General features: G+C 43.1%; 1 protein-coding gene across 3 annotated transcripts; it reads left to right on the forward strand.

Moving 5' to 3' along the window:
- Positions 1-3,842: 3,842 nt before the first annotated feature.
- ISOC2 (isochorismatase domain containing 2) lies at positions 3,843-13,251 on the forward strand. 3 transcript variants are annotated; one of them, XM_083378004.1, is made up of 6 exons: positions 3,843-3,909; positions 7,223-7,361; positions 8,666-8,878; positions 11,362-11,432; positions 11,536-11,653; positions 12,481-13,251. In XM_083378004.1, exons 2-6 carry the CDS (start codon positions 7,230-7,232, stop codon positions 12,559-12,561), a joined length of 615 nt encoding a protein of 204 aa, XP_083234130.1. In that variant the 5' UTR covers positions 3,843-3,909; positions 7,223-7,229; the 3' UTR covers positions 12,562-13,251. The 3 variants fall into 3 exon arrangements, with proteins under 3 accessions (XP_083234130.1, XP_083234131.1, XP_083234132.1); XM_083378005.1 differs by having other exon boundaries at positions 3,850-3,857; XM_083378006.1 differs by lacking the exon at positions 3,843-3,909 and adding an exon at positions 4,431-4,829.
- Positions 13,252-15,393: the final 2,142 nt, after the last annotated feature.

The raw sequence follows: 15,393 nt of genomic DNA on the forward strand, positions 1-15,393 counted from the left end.
ATACTTGAGACATTTGACTAAGGTTACAAAGCCAATTTAAGAATCTTTTCTTAATCTACCAGCCCAGAGACCCATTCTGGAGTGGTGTGTCAATCCACATTCTTAATCTTTGAAACTTCTTCGATTTATTGTAGGTAGGCTTTGCACTATTGTTTGGTTAGAGACAGCATACTATTAGAAATAAAGGTCAGCTAATATCAAATACAAATAAATCTGCACTGTAAGGCATACTCTTAGTTTAGATGCAGCAGAATACTTTAGAACAATTAATGTATAAATAGAAAAGTATAGTAAATAAATGACTAATAAAGTTATTCATTGCAGATGTACCGAAAAGATTCCTCCAGCATTCTATTCTTGGATTAAATTTTTTTTCATAAATACCTTTAGAAAGGCTCTTGAATAACATACAAGTTATGAAATAAAAGGATTTGTTCTTTTACGGCATGGGACCAACAAATAGTAAAACTAAAGGGACAACTTTCTCAGTGGAAGGCCTGATGCTTTTTTATTGAGACAAATTATGTTGACAAGGGTAAGCAGTGAGCTGGCCAAATTTGTGAATAAAATTATCAGAGGGCAAAGTAGTTTACGTAAGGCTGATGTGAAGCATTTGTTGGAGCAACCTCTTCTATCCGAACATCACAGTGATGGAGACGATCTGCAACCATTGAGGAAAAAGATGCTGGAGTCATACTGAATAACTCAGCGAAGATGTTAGTTCAGTGTCTAGCAGCTGTGAAAAAAAGCACATTCCACACTTGAAATCACAGAAAGAAATTGCAAAAAATTTAATGCCCTTATTATAAATCTATTGTATGTCCATATCTGGATCTCAACATCTAACAATGGATCTATAGTAGGAAAAAAATGGGATAGAACCAGCAGCAAGGTGGATGGACTTAATTAGTGGTAGTTTGTGCACTGTTGGAAGACAAGGTTGGGGATAGATTGTCTTGAAGAAAAATTTATCTATGCAGTCTCTTAAGAGTCAATACTGACTTGATGGCACATAATCATCATCAGAACATGTGGGTCTCGCTCCTTAGCTTAGAACAGGTATGTCAAAGTGCTGGCCCATGGGCCGGATGCATCATGCATCATCGTGATATCGTGACATCTTGAGATCATTCGTGGTTTTGGAGTGGGGTATCATCAGTATGCTGATGATACCCAGCTTTTCATTTCGATCCCCAAACCACCCCAGTGATGCCCTCGACGTGATGTCCCGCTGCCTGGAGGCGGTTCGGGTCTGGATGGGGAGGAACAGGCTTCAACTCAACCCTGACAAGACTGAGTGGCTGTGCCTACCGGCATCTCGGGATATTCAGGATATCCCATCTCTTTCTATGGGGGGTGAGTTATTACCCCCCGTAGATAGGGCTCGCAACTTGGGAGTCCTCCTAGATTCACAGCTTTATTTAGAAGACCATATAGTAGCTGTGACTAGGGGGGCCTTCGCCCAGGTCCGCCTGGTGCGCCAGTTGCGGCCCTATCTAGACCGGGATGCCTTACGTATGGTCACTCACACGCTTGTGACCTCTCGTTTGGACTACTGCAACGCTCTCTACATGGGGCTGCCCTTGAAGACCACTCGGAGGCTCCAACTGGTACAGAATGCAGCCGCGAGAGTTGTGTTGGGAGTTTCCCGATACTCCCATGTTACACCTCTGCTCTGCGAGCTGCATTGGCTTCCAGTTGTCTTCCGGGTGAGATTCAAGGTGTTGGTAATGACCTACAAAGCCCTACATGGCATGGGTCCGGAATACCTTAAGGAGCACCTGCGGCCGGCATCAACTTCCCTCCGCCCAGTACGCTCCCACAGAGAGGGCCTCCTCAGGGTGCCACCGGTCAAAGAATGCCGGCTGGTGGCCCCCAGGGGGAGGGCGTTCTCTGTGGGCACGCCAGATTTATGGAACCATCTTCCGGTTGAGCTCCGGATGGTGCCCGACCTCCGCTCCTTCTGGCGCGATCTAAAGACTTACCTCTTCGAACAAGCTGGCCTGGCCTGATGGGATGGGGTTGGGTTTTATTAATGTGTTTTAACTTTTCTTATTGTGTTTTAACTTATTGTAAGAGTTGTGGGCATTTTGTTTAATCTCTTTTAATTTTTGTATTTTGTCTTTTAACATGCATTGCGCTGTTCACTGCCCTGAGTCCTTCGGGAGAAGGGCGGTATACAAATAAAATTAATAATAATAATAATAATAATAATAATAATAATAATAATAATAATAATAATAATAATAATAATGTCATGTGAGGTCATGTGACATCGCGAGTTTGACATGCCTGGCTTAGAAGAAGGCAATTGAAGGACACAAACTATACAAAATCATGTCTGCTGCGATAAAGTGGACAGGGAAAATTCTTAACCCAATGACACTGGGAGATTTAGATTATATGAAATAACTACTTCACTCAGCACATAATGTCTATGTCAACTGGAATGACTCATAAAAGGGGATTGTGTGGCTTCAAATGCCACCTATACAAAAGCTTGAGAGAAACACTTGAATGAGGCACTGGTTGCCCTTTGTAAGAAACAAAATGTTGGACTAAAATGGCCCTTACCCTGATGTAGAAAGGCTGCATTAATGTTCTTAAAAACGCCCACCATTTTTGTCATTCATACTTGACTCATGTTATTGCTATGTTTATAAATATTTAGTCTCTTTTCATTCCATCAAGTGAGCTCTCTTACAAAGTCGTGAACAAATAAGTAGCAATCAGCTTCATTGGAGGGCAATTTTAGTTATTTTGAACTAAACTTATTTATATCACAGATTTAGTTTAGGACCTTAGGAGGCATACAAATCTCCCACTAGCTCGACCTAAGAATTGAAGTGCATCTGGGGGAAGACCAAAATCACATACATTTGCTGGTATTCTTGTCCAAAATCTCAAGAGGAGAAAATCTGGGCAAGTTGCTCCCTATTGTTTGTCTATTAGTGTACCACCCATGCCTTCACTATAGCTGCCTTCTTGCTTTTCTCTCCTATCCACAAGATAGGTGAAGATGATTGCTTTTGCACTGACAAGTTTGCCCAGAAAAGGTGAAAGGAAGGTAGTTATTTGCATGATCGAACATACCCGATTCCACAAAATCTAGGGCTATATGCACTCACTGGGAGTGGGCTTCCACTCAGAAAATGAGATCAACAGGACTTACTCCCAAACGGTACTAGAGGAGTGCCAGTTTCAACAATAAACCTGAAGCGAAGTTTTAACTACGATCTTCTTTCTAGAATCTAAGGCACCATCAATAGTTCCCCACTTCTAAAGGCAGCACATCAAGAATATTTAAATTAACTACTGTATAGCCAGCCTTGTATAATTGTATTGTATTGTATTGTATTGTATTGTATTGTATTGTATTGTATTGTATTGTATTGTATTGTATGTCTATATCAGGGGTAGGCAACCTCGGCTCTTTTATGACTCATGGACTTCAACTCCCAGAATTCCTGAGCCAGCCAAGCCAGCCAAGCTGGCTCAGGAATTCTGGGAGTTGAAGTCCATGAGTCATAAAAGAGCCGAGGTTGCCTACCCCTGGTCTATATACTCATACACGAACACACACGCATATTCCTTCACGTGCGCCGCCAATCAGCTCAGTTCAGTTCACAAACTCCATTTTTCTTGACTTCCTGATAAGAGGACTTTAGAACGCGGCGTCTCCACACGGCTGCGCGTGGGACCCCGAAGAAGCGACGCCATTGGCTGAAGGGCAAGGCTTGCTGTTCATCAAGAGTCCGATCATCGGCCAGTGGCTGTTTCTGAAGGCGTGGCTGCTGGTGTGTGAGAGATTCCGCTTTTGATTGGCTAGCAGGGGTCCTCTAAGAGCGCCTGCAAAGGTGAGTGTTTCCGTCAAGTCGCTGGGGAAATCTTTAGGAGGGCCTGAGCAGGGTAAGGCAATTTGCACGGCATCTAACCGACCCCGAGAAACGGGAAGGCTCGGGCCCTTTCGGACGGGCGCTTTGCATGGGTGACTGTGGATGGTGTGTTGCAGCCTGAACTGACTGCGAAGAGAACTGTCGGCTGTTTGTTGGTTCTTCTGTTGCAGCCTTATTAAGCACATTGGGGGGGGGGATCCTAGGGGATCCTATTTAAGTACTGTAGTTAAAGCCTAGTCGGGTTTTCAGTTCCCAGAAGAAGAAATAAGCGAGTTTGGACATTAGTTCTGATTTTTTTTTTATGCTTACGTGCCACCAAGTTGGTGTCAACACTTAGCAGATTCAAAGATAAATGATCTCAATCCTGATTTATCTCTAGCTTTGGGTTTTAGACCTCCCAACCCCCTCCCACCCCCTCCCAAGTCCTCTTGTGCTGCCTCATATTTGGTGGAGGGAATGAAGAAGGGGTAATCCTGGGAGGAACGAACGATGAACGCGGGTGGTGGGGAACTATATGCCAAGGGTATCTATTCCCAACAGGATCACTCAGTGTGGAGGTTATTCCAGCTGTCCACTAAAGCACGCAGGTGTCTACTGTATGTTGGGCAGCAGCGATATAGGAAGATGCTCGAAAAAGATGATCACTTTAGTGACAATGGCAAAGGCAGCAATTTATACTGCACAGGAAAAGGCAAGAGTTAAACCATTCCTGTATTTTTACCAAGAAAACTCATGGATAGAATATATAAAACGATTGGCAATATAGGTAATGCCGGATAGCATATGAGCGTTGCTTGAGCAGGGTCCGCAAGATTGTCTGGGACGCTACACATCCTCTTCACAACCTGTTTTCCTTGTTACCTTCTGGGAGGAGGAGGCTCCGTGGTATCTGAAGCAGAACATCAAGATTGAGTCACAGCTTTGTTCCATACGGTATTAACCTTATGAACTCTAAAGCTTCCTCCTTCTGTTATGTATTCAAGATGGACAGTGAATAATATTTATATGCTACTTATGTGTAAGGATGTAGGTCTATACATATGTTGTTTATAGTATGTTTGCTTTGAGAGCAAGCAACTAAATTTCATTTTTAATGTGTGCCATTGTGGCCACAGTAAAAAAAAAGACAATAAAGTATATCTATATCTATATATCTATATCTATCTATATCCTATCCAGTGCTTTTTTGTAAAAGAAAAAGGTGCTGGAACTCACACATGTTATACAACCTGCCTTGCCTACCCTACAAGGTTCCATCCAAAAAAGGTGCCAGAACTCCGTTCTGAGCGTTCTATGACAAAAAAAGCCCTGATCGTATCTAATCTATCCTATTTATCTATCTATCATGGCCCTAGCATTCAACGTATTTCTGAAGAAAAGTTCTTAGTTAAAACATTCTTTAGGATGGTGGTAGGATTGCATGTGGGATGACACACAAAAAAACCCAGTTTGATCATATTTGTTCAGTTTGACTCCCTTTATGTATTAATAGGACCAATATGAAAGTCTGTTAACCTTGCAGGATCCAATCTGGGTTGGTCACCGGGACCAGAGGTTTTCTTTTCAGACTTAACGCTGGAGCCCATCTTCAGAGAACTTCTCTCCAACTCCTTGAAGTGCTCTGAAGATGGGCTCCGGCACAAGTCCGAAAGCTCGGAAGACATAACCTTTGGTCCTGATGACCAACCCAGATTGGATCCTGCAACATTTTCCTAGGACATGTATATTTACCTTCATTCGTCTGTTAACGTGCATTAGCGAAAATATGGAAAACTTCAGAAAATCTGAAATGGAGCAATTATGGGACCTGAAGTCCAAATTATGAGAGATTTACATGAGAATCAGTGTGATGAAGCAGTTCGGGTGCTGAACTAGGAGTGGGGAGAACCAGTTCTAATCTTCCTTTAAGCACAGAAACTGACCAGTCACTTTGGGCAAATTATTCTCTCTCTCAGCACTAGACTGGGAAATTTTTTAAAAAATATTTACCAATCCATACTGGACCAGTGTGGCTGCTTATGATCTATAACTGTCAGGTGAGGAACTCTTAATCCTATGCTAGGTTGATTTGAGCTAATATAGGTAGTCCTCAACTTACGACCATAACTGAGCCAAAAATTTATGTTGCTAAGTGAGAGATTTTTAAGTGAGTTTTGTCCCATTTTATGACTTTTCTTGCCACATTTGTTAAGTGAATCACTGCAGTTGTTCAATTAGTAACACGGTTGTTAAGTGAATCTGGTTTCTACATTGTCTTTGCTTGTCAGAAGCTTGCAAAAGATAATCGTATGATCCTGGGACACTGCAACTGTCAAAAAATGAGTCAGTTGTCAAGCATCTGAATGTAAATCATGTGACCATCAGGATGCTGCAATGGTCATAAGTGGGAAAAATGGTCATAAGTCACTTTTTCAATGCTATTTGTAACTTCAAATGGTCACTAAGTGAATTGTGGTAAGTCAAGGACAAGCTGTAATCAGCTAGCAAGAATTGGAGTTAAGCAGCCTAGACATATTTTTTATTAGATGTATTTGCCGCCCATTTCATTTCAAGGCAGCTCTGGGAGGCTTACAGCATTAAAAGCATTAAAGCCATAAAAGATAAATATTTCTAAAATGAAAGAAAGGGAATCACAATCAGGGCCTTAGAGAAGGTCAGAAGGGTGGGAGCTGATCTTGCCTCAGGAAGTAAGATGTCCCAAAAGGCAGGAGCCACAGCAGAGAAGGCCCTTCTCCTAGACCAGGGGTAGGCAACCTTGGCTCTTTTATGACTTGTGGACTTCAACTCCCAGAATTCCTGAGCCAGCCGTGCTGAGGAGAAATGGAGAGGTTTCCATGCTGGCTCAGGAATTCTGGGAGCTGAAGTCCACGAGTCATAAAAGAGCCAAGTTTGCCTACCCCTGTCCTAGACACTGCCAGTTGAAATTCCTTGACTGATGGGGACCACAACAGACCTCCTCTGCCAGCGCAGGTGGGATAGGCCAGTCCCATTGGGGTGAGATGGTTCCTCAAATGATTCCTCAAGGCCCATGCCATAGAGGGTTTTAAAGGTAGTAACCAACATCTTGAATTGCTAGTGAATATATAGTGAATGAATAAATAAATATAATACTCAATATAATTCTTACAATAATATGTAAATATCAGAGTTCAGATGATTTTGTTCAGCTACATTTGGATCTAACCCATTATGTACACAACTCTTTACATATACAGTACGTATAGTCTTTGTTGAAGTTACCAAAATAAATTGTTGTGCTTTAAAACAAGAAGAATATATTTAAAAGGAAACTTTCTGGATCTTCTAATATTTCAATCTGGTCTCAGCTTGGAAATGTCCCTGGCACGGCTTGGAAAAGTGGTTCCCAAATCAAGCATCTTGTTCCTCTGTGACATGCAAGAGAAATTCCGCCCTAACATCAGCTACTTCCCTCAGATTGTATCTGTGGCTGCTCGGATGCTGAAGGTAAACACTGGAGGGTAAGGACAAAGATGTTTGACATGGTCTAGAGCAGGAGTAGGCAACCTCGGCTCTTTTATGATTCATGGACTTCAACTCCCAGAATTCCTGAGTCAGCATAGCTGACTCAGGAATTTTGAGAGTTGAAGTCCATGAGTCATAAAAGAGCCAAGGTTGCCTACCCCTGGTCTAGAGACAGGAGAGAGAGAGAGAGATGAAGGGATAGGGAAAGAAATTACTCATTTCACTAAATGGTTTTGATTTGGTACCCAATCAAAGTACCCAAAGTATAGCAGTTCAGGATTCTAAATAATGGGTTCCAGAATTCATTCAGGTGTTACAAGGAGGCCAGGCTTTAGCTGTTAGGGATGTTGCCCAGCAGGTTCCCCCAAGACGGAGTCTAGTCCATAATCCTGAGGTAGGTATTGCCCAAATTGTAGTGCCTGTCTTGGGGGCTGCTTAGCAAGAATGTTTAGCATTTGCTGTCAGTGTTGGCAAAACCGGGCATCCCAACGTATTGTTTTTGCCAAGTGTCATGGCAGTGATCAGGTGCCTAGGCAATTGGTTCTTTGGGATCCAGAAGACAACGATCCAGTAAATACAGGGATTTTAAGCTCTGTTATTAACTCCAGCAAACAGATGTAAAAGCATAACGTAAAAAGCATATATACCAAGCAAGATAATACCCAAATTTCTTACAAGCTGTCAGGAGCTCCTTAATAATGACAGCACAGATGTCCCAATGGGGGCCAATTTCCACGGTACCTAGTGCTAGCCTTCAGGCTGAGGTTCCCAGCAAACAACAAATGCCCCCCCCCCGATGTTTATCAAAGCCTGGTACCATGACTTCACGGCCCTGCTCTAGTCAGGAGATTGCAAGAGGGCCTGCTGACCTTGACTGGGTGACACATGACTCTGGGATGGGAATGAAAAGCCTGAGACTTTCACTGTGAGTAAAGCTATGTGAAGATCTAGCAAACAGGAATAAAAAAAAGCAGGCTAGCTCAGCCTGAGCTCTAAATTTCTAGACTTTTCTTAGTGCGAAAGAGAAATCAAAATACGTCACCAAACTCCTCAAAATAACAATGGTCTTCCGCATTGCCACTACACGGGATCCTCCCTCGATCAGAGGGCCTTCATAAAACATGGGCCATTAAGGCAAGGCTAAGGTGTCTTGTGCAATTTCTTAGATGGACACCAGGGGTCAGCATAAAATCGGCGTCTGAAAAGCTCACCTCTCCATCCCATTTTGGGAGTCCAGCTTGTTTTCACCCTACCCATCCCCAAGGCCCTGTTCTGTCTCCCGACAGGTTGCTGAAGCTCTTGAAATCCGCACTGTGGTCACCGAGCAATACCCCAAAGGTTTGGGTCCAACGGTACCGGAGCTGGGAGCTGAAGAGTTGCCCAAATACACCAAAACGTGCTTCAGCATGCTTATCCCAGAGGTGGAAAAAGAGATGGAATCTGTTCCCAACTTGAAATCCGTACTTCTCTGTGGGATCGAGACACAGGCTTGCATCATGGTATGAGATCAGGAAACTGGCTTTTGGGGGTAAGGCACAAGAACTGATGCCAGGGTAGACAGGCTACCTGTGCCGTTTTTATCAGTGTGCCAATAGAAGAGGATATTTGTAGCTCACAGTTGAACTGTGATGTTCTTGATGCTCTCTGAGCTTGGCTTCATCAGTGTTCAGCAGAAAGGCAGTTAAACTCAGCTCCCCTCCTATTTGTGCTGCACGGAACACAACTGCACATGTACATATGGTGGTTAAGGTCTTGGAGTAAAACCTGGGAGGTTCAAGTTTAAACCACCTAAAGCTTTCAAGGGTTTGAACTAGTCTCGCTGGGCCGTTGTTCTTTACAAGGTCCCGGGAATCTGCAGGAACTTGTTCCTCTTTGTCAAAAATAAGAGAGAGAGGATCATGCTGCAAACTCTGTCCCAGGACATGGCTTTAATCGTTGTTCCCCACCTCCTGTGGACCCAGCTGCAAAGGGCTATTGTACAGTTAAAAGGAAGAGAGATTCCTAATCTAAATCACCTTGTATCCCTGGAGGAAAAAATGAGTTAGAAGCTTAACAGACCAATAAATAGAAGGTTTATAGCAGGGGTGTCAAACTCAATTTCACTGAGGGCCACATCAGCATTGTGGTTGCCCTCGGGGGGCCGGGTGGGTATGGCCAGGGTGGGCGTGGCCTAGTGGGTGGGCGTGGCCAGCTCTACATCGTTGGCATCAAGGGTGCCTATGGGGGCCTGGGCAGGAGTGGGACAGATCTGAGGGTCTCTGGCAGAAGGAGGGTCTCTGGGCCAGGGCCAAGGCAGTGGGGGCCGTTCCCTCACTGTTTCCAGGATGGCTTCGGGGGCCACATGAAACCACTTCGTGGGCCAGATCTGGCCCCCGGGCCTTGTGTTTGACGTGTCTGGTTTATAGAGACCAGGAATATCGGCCTTGTTTGAATAAGCCAGTAGCTTTTTTTTTATAGAACATGCTAAATCGAGTTTACTGAATTAAATTATCGCTGCTGGATTCACCAGAGGAGTAAACTGCAACCCATGCTTACAAGCTATCCTATCTAGGTTCATACAATGTACAGGTTGTTGTCAACTTACAACCATTCATTTAATGACCGTTCAAAATTACATCAGTGCTGGAAAAAAGTGACTGGCAACTGGTCCTTGCACTTTCACCCATTGCACTCTCCTTGCAGTAACGTGATCAAAATTTGGGTGCTTGGAATCAGCCTGTATTTATGACAGTTCTAGTGTCCCAGGGTCATGTGATCACCATTTTTGAACTTCCCAGCCAGCTTCTGACAAAAGTCAATGGGGGGAAGCCGGCTTCGCTTAATAACTGCGACGATTTGCTTAACAGCCATGGCAAAACATTGTGAAATTGAGCATAACCCATTTAATGACTTATTCAGCAGCAAAAGTACCAGTGCCAATTATGGTCCCAAGTCAAGGACTACCTGTAGACAAACCAACAGAAGAGAAAATACATAGCTCAGAGATGCACTGTTAGGTTCTTGGTGTTCTTTGAGTTTGGTTGTTTCTTTGCATAGGTTCATTCACTTAAAAAGAAACCATATTTTGATCTTGTGTGTTGAGTATACTTACTTGGTTTTGACTCATAAGTAGCTAGATTCACACAACATGCTAATTTATTCAGCACACCATGGCTAAGTAAACTATGCTTGCATGTGTTGTTTGAAACCAGCATTTAAGTGCCAGAGTAAAATTGGGAAGGCATCCATTTCTTCCTATCTTTAATCAATGTAGCTGGTCTGGCAAATAGTTTCAAATTCTGAGGAGCCTGGGAGGTGGTAAAACAAAGCACTTCTTTTTTTCTCAAGCTAAAAAAAAGCCCCCCCCAAATAATGTACAGGTAGTCCTCGACTTACAACCATTCATTTAGCAACCATTCGCAGTTACAACGGCATTGAAAACAGAGATTTATAGCTGGTCCTCACGTCCTTCTCAGCCGGCGTCTGAAAAGCAAAGTCATTGGGGGAAACCAGATTTGCTTAACAATTATGTGATTCACTTAATAACTGCAGTAATTCACTTAACAACCAAGAGAAAAGTAAAATGGGGTAGAACTCAGTTAACAACTGTCTTGCTTAGCAATGGAAATTCCGGTCTGAATTGTAGTTGTTAAGTCGAGGACTACCTGTAGAACTTAGAAACAGGCATGAAGCTAATTTGCTCCTATGAATTAAAGGGAGAAGCAGCAAAGCTGCTTTATATGCAGGTAGCCAGCTTGGTGTATTCACGGTGGGAATGTGGACCCAGCATAGACATCTTCACAACACATGTTGGTGTTAAACATCTCGGCATTTCTCCGCCCGGAGGGCCTGCTGACTGGCCAATTGCGGGAGATGGCTGAAGAACTGAAAGAGTTGCAAAACCCTGGGAGTGGCAGAGTTCTGAAGAGTGCCACCACAGGAATGTTTGTTGTCTCATAGAAACTGAAAGAAGTTTCTTTTGATTTTTTTTTTTTTGATCCAGAGTACTGCCTTGGATGTCATGGAGCGAGGTCTGGACGTTCACATCGTGGCGGATGCTTGCTCTTCCCGCAGGTGATCAGTGGGACAGACAGATGGGGAGAAAAGCCCAGCATCACCCCTTCCATTTCCTTCATATCTTTTATTGGGTTCTTTTCTTTCTGTCTCTCTTTCTTAGCCAGGTGGACAGGATCATAGCTCTGTCCAGACTACGTCAGAGCGGGGCCTTCCTTACCACTAGCGAGGGACTTATCCTGCAGCTTGTCCGGGATGCAGCTCACCCACGTTTCCGAGAGGTAATTCTCTAAATTTCTTTGCACATATCCAAGTTGCCAGGTTCATTCACCTGCTTCTCTTGGCCAGTGCCTCTCTATAAATGGCCCCCTGGAGAAGCAGCGGGATTTAATTAGCTCAGTGTGAAACAGTCCCACGGATGTGAGAAACAGCCATCTTTGGTGGTATCCCAGCCACCTTTACACAAGTAAGCATGTTTCTTTTTTGACAATATAATAAAACTACGAAACCCATAGTTTCTTGGTCAGGATCAGCAATATCGTGAGCAGGTGATGGGAGGAGAACATATTCCTTCTTGTACATTACTGTGTCTTATCTCCTCGTGCTCACGGGCATAAAGGAGGAGAATGTTGTAACTTGTTAACAGAATTCCTAGAGAAGCCCTGCTGTGGGACCATTCTAGGCCCTTGTCTCTATTTAGCTGTAAGGCAATATGGTTGACCAAATGAGGCCAGCTGGTCAAAGCAAATCTGAACAAACCAGTGTTTCTGCCCAAGGAAATGTGGTCTGGCAGAATTAAACCCACCTTTGCCTGGGAGCACATTTTTGGAGAAAATAAGAACTATACTCATCTTTCAATAGACGATTAGGCCACTCTCCAGAAACTGGATAGCAGTAGGACTAGACTAGAATCTATCAGACTTGTTTTAAATGTAATAGTATATCCCTTCAGTCACAACGAACATTACAGTTTGGTGAGAACCTCTGGCTAGGGTTCTGGGGAAATCCATGTTTGTGCGTCTTGTGATTTCTGCGGCCTTTAAAGAAAGCAGATCAGATAGCTTCTGGATGATTCTCCAGCTGTTGTCTCCCCCTCTTTCTTTTTCAGATTCAGAAATTGATTATGGATCCTGCCCCTGACAGTGGCCTTCTGCCCCTCATAAAAATGCCAAATTCCCTTTTCAGTTAGCCCAGTTGCTCAAAGGATGATAACCTACTTTTAAAGCACCTTCAGCCATTTCATCTGATGTCCTTGTCCTTCTGAATGGGAAGGAGCAAAATCAAGATTCTTCAAGTTGACTTTAAAGAGGAAGATGATGAATTATAAACCTAGCTGAAAAGCTGCATCAGACCTGTGATCTTTCTATAGTAATTCAATGAGATGGTTGAAAGGCGACACTGGTAACATTTTGACCTGGTCTTTTTATATTAAGTAACATCAGTTGTGCCTCCTTAGGTCATAATGTGAATCTCGGCAATATGTAAAAATATATATTTAATTTGCACATTTTATTGTGACAGTTCTCTTGTGAGGGTGTATAAATAATACCTGAAATTGTTTACACTTTATGTCTATGGAGATTCTCAGTCATCCAAATCCTGGTTGTCCCAAAGGTGCTTTTTCAAAAAGGAATCTGGACTTGGTTTTTCTTTGAAGATGTTTTGCTTTTCATCCAAGAAGCTTCTTCAGTTTTGACTGCTGAGCAATCTTGGATGAGAAGCGAAATGTCTTCGAGGAAAAACAAAGCCCAGTGTCCTTTTGAAAAAGCACCTTTGCGTTTCACACTTTAGTGCAGATTTAGGAAACAAGCGGGAAAATAAGCAAATGCTGGGTTCATACACGATGCTTGTTGCTTTTTTGAATAAACTACAGTTTTGAAGTGGCTTTAGTTAACTGCATTTAACTGAGTTCACACATGTAATCTAAACATGATTCAAGTCTGATGTGAGTCCAGTTTACCTCTATTGACAAAAAGACAAGTAGCTGTGCACAGGAAAGGAGGAATTACTACAGATAATCATACAATCTGAAAAAGTCCTCCTTTTCCTACTTACATAACTTTTAGGTCTGCTCACAATCATGAGCATGTGAGTTAAGAACAGATCCTCACAATTCTATGTTGGCCATTTTTCATGCCCTCTACAACACAGTGAAACGTGTATTTTGAGGCCTTAACAATTGCCAAATGTTCAGTAAGCTCCAGCTGTATTTTTTTTTAAAAAAGCTTACTAGCTTCATATGCAGAAATTAATAAGTTACGAAGTTTTTCTTCATTTCCTGAGAAATTTCAATTGCTAATTTCTGAATATCAAAAGCATAGCACATAGATACGTCACGATATGTCACGTGGCGAGTTTGACACCCCTGCTCTAAAACAACATTTCTCAACTTTAGTAGCTTTTAAGATGTGTGGACTCCCACTCTCAGAAGCCAGCAGGCTGATGAATTCTGGGGATTGAAATCCACTTATCTTAAAAGTTGCTAAGGTTGAGAAACCCTGCTCTAAAGTCACATTTGCTTTACATAGAATCTGTCCCAAGCCAAGCATCACCGTGGGAAAATACATTATTTTGACAGGAAAGATTTCCAAGAAATCTGTGTCCATCGATCCATGGTGAGCCAGAAAGAAAAAAGGTTTGCTTCTGATGTTGAGACTGCTTTAACTTACAGCTTTGTTGAAGGAAAAATCTTCATCGTGGTTCAGTCCAAGCCGGGAATAAACAACATGGCGACTGCTTTAGAAAGAAGGTTGCAGTTTATTGAAGAGGAGAGCCAGACAGAAAGATGGCTCTGGAAGCAAAGAGAGAGAGCACATGTAGGGAGCGGGTTTTTATACCCTCTGGGGCTCTTGAGGTTGTTTCCTGTTCCTGTTTGAGGTTTTGTAGTTCCTGTGTCATGTATTTTGACCTGAGTCTGAGTGTGCCCCTCTGGCATCTGTGGGTTAATCCTATTATGTCCTGTCTTAAGAGTTTGGGTGGGGTATGTAGATTTTAGGTGTCTTTGTCTTCTTAAGCTTCTAGCTAGGGGCCTCCAACCTTCCTGGATTGTTTACATCTGCATTTCTACAGAGCTGGTTTCTGCTTGGAGGAGGGAGACTTGGAGCTGTTAAGAAAAAACTAGGCACGCTTTTCTGCCTCTTTAAGATCCTTTGAGGAAATATAATATTTTGCCCTTTTAATATTTCCTTCTCTGGGTGGGGGTGGGGGGGCTGACTTCCCATAGCTTCATAGCAAAACTCTGTGCATGGATGGCCCAAGATCTCCAGTTCTTTCGCCGCGGCCTCAAAACACTTCTTTTCCACCTGTCTGACCTGGACTGACAGGCATTTTAATTATGTTTTACAATTTTTAATTTATTTTTAATTTTTAATTTTAATTTATTGCACAGAGGACTTTAATTTTAATTTTATCTTAATTTCTGTACTTATTATATGTTATTGTTGTTAGCCGCCCTGAGTCCTTCAGGAGATAGGGCAGGATATAAGTCCCAATAATAAATAAATAAAATAAATATCTAGAGGATGCAGGAAAGTTAAGTTTTGTGGATATGGAGCATGCTACCCTTCAGGCAGTTGGGTAGAATTTGAAGGATAATCCAACCTCAAGGGTATTTTTTTTAAAAAAGTCATATCCACGTAGGACTCCAGATTTGTTCTGTCGACCCTCTTCATCCTCGTTTAGAGTAAACACACACACCCCCTCCCATTACTTTCCAGGGACTAGGTCGCTGTCCCTTTAAGATCCAGGTTTCCCTTTCTGCTCCCCATCACAACACCAGCGACACGTGCCTGCCCGCGTGCTTCCAACGCCTTTCCCCCCCTCCTGCCGCCTTCCTATTGGTCAAAACTGGGTCAGGCTCCTCCCACCGTCTCTCCTCCCATTGGTCAAATCTAGGTCAGAGCCCCACCTGCCCCATGGCAGACGCACATGACAGAAGAAGCTGCGGGGGGGGGGGGAGAGAGAGAGCAATGTTTGCAAATCTCACGCTCTCGGGCGGCTGGTTGGTGGAGAAGGGCTCGCG

This window comes from Vipera ursinii, assembly GCF_947247035.1.
Source record: "Vipera ursinii genome assembly, chromosome: Z".
Classification (NCBI taxonomy): Eukaryota; Metazoa; Chordata; class Lepidosauria; order Squamata; family Viperidae; genus Vipera; species Vipera ursinii.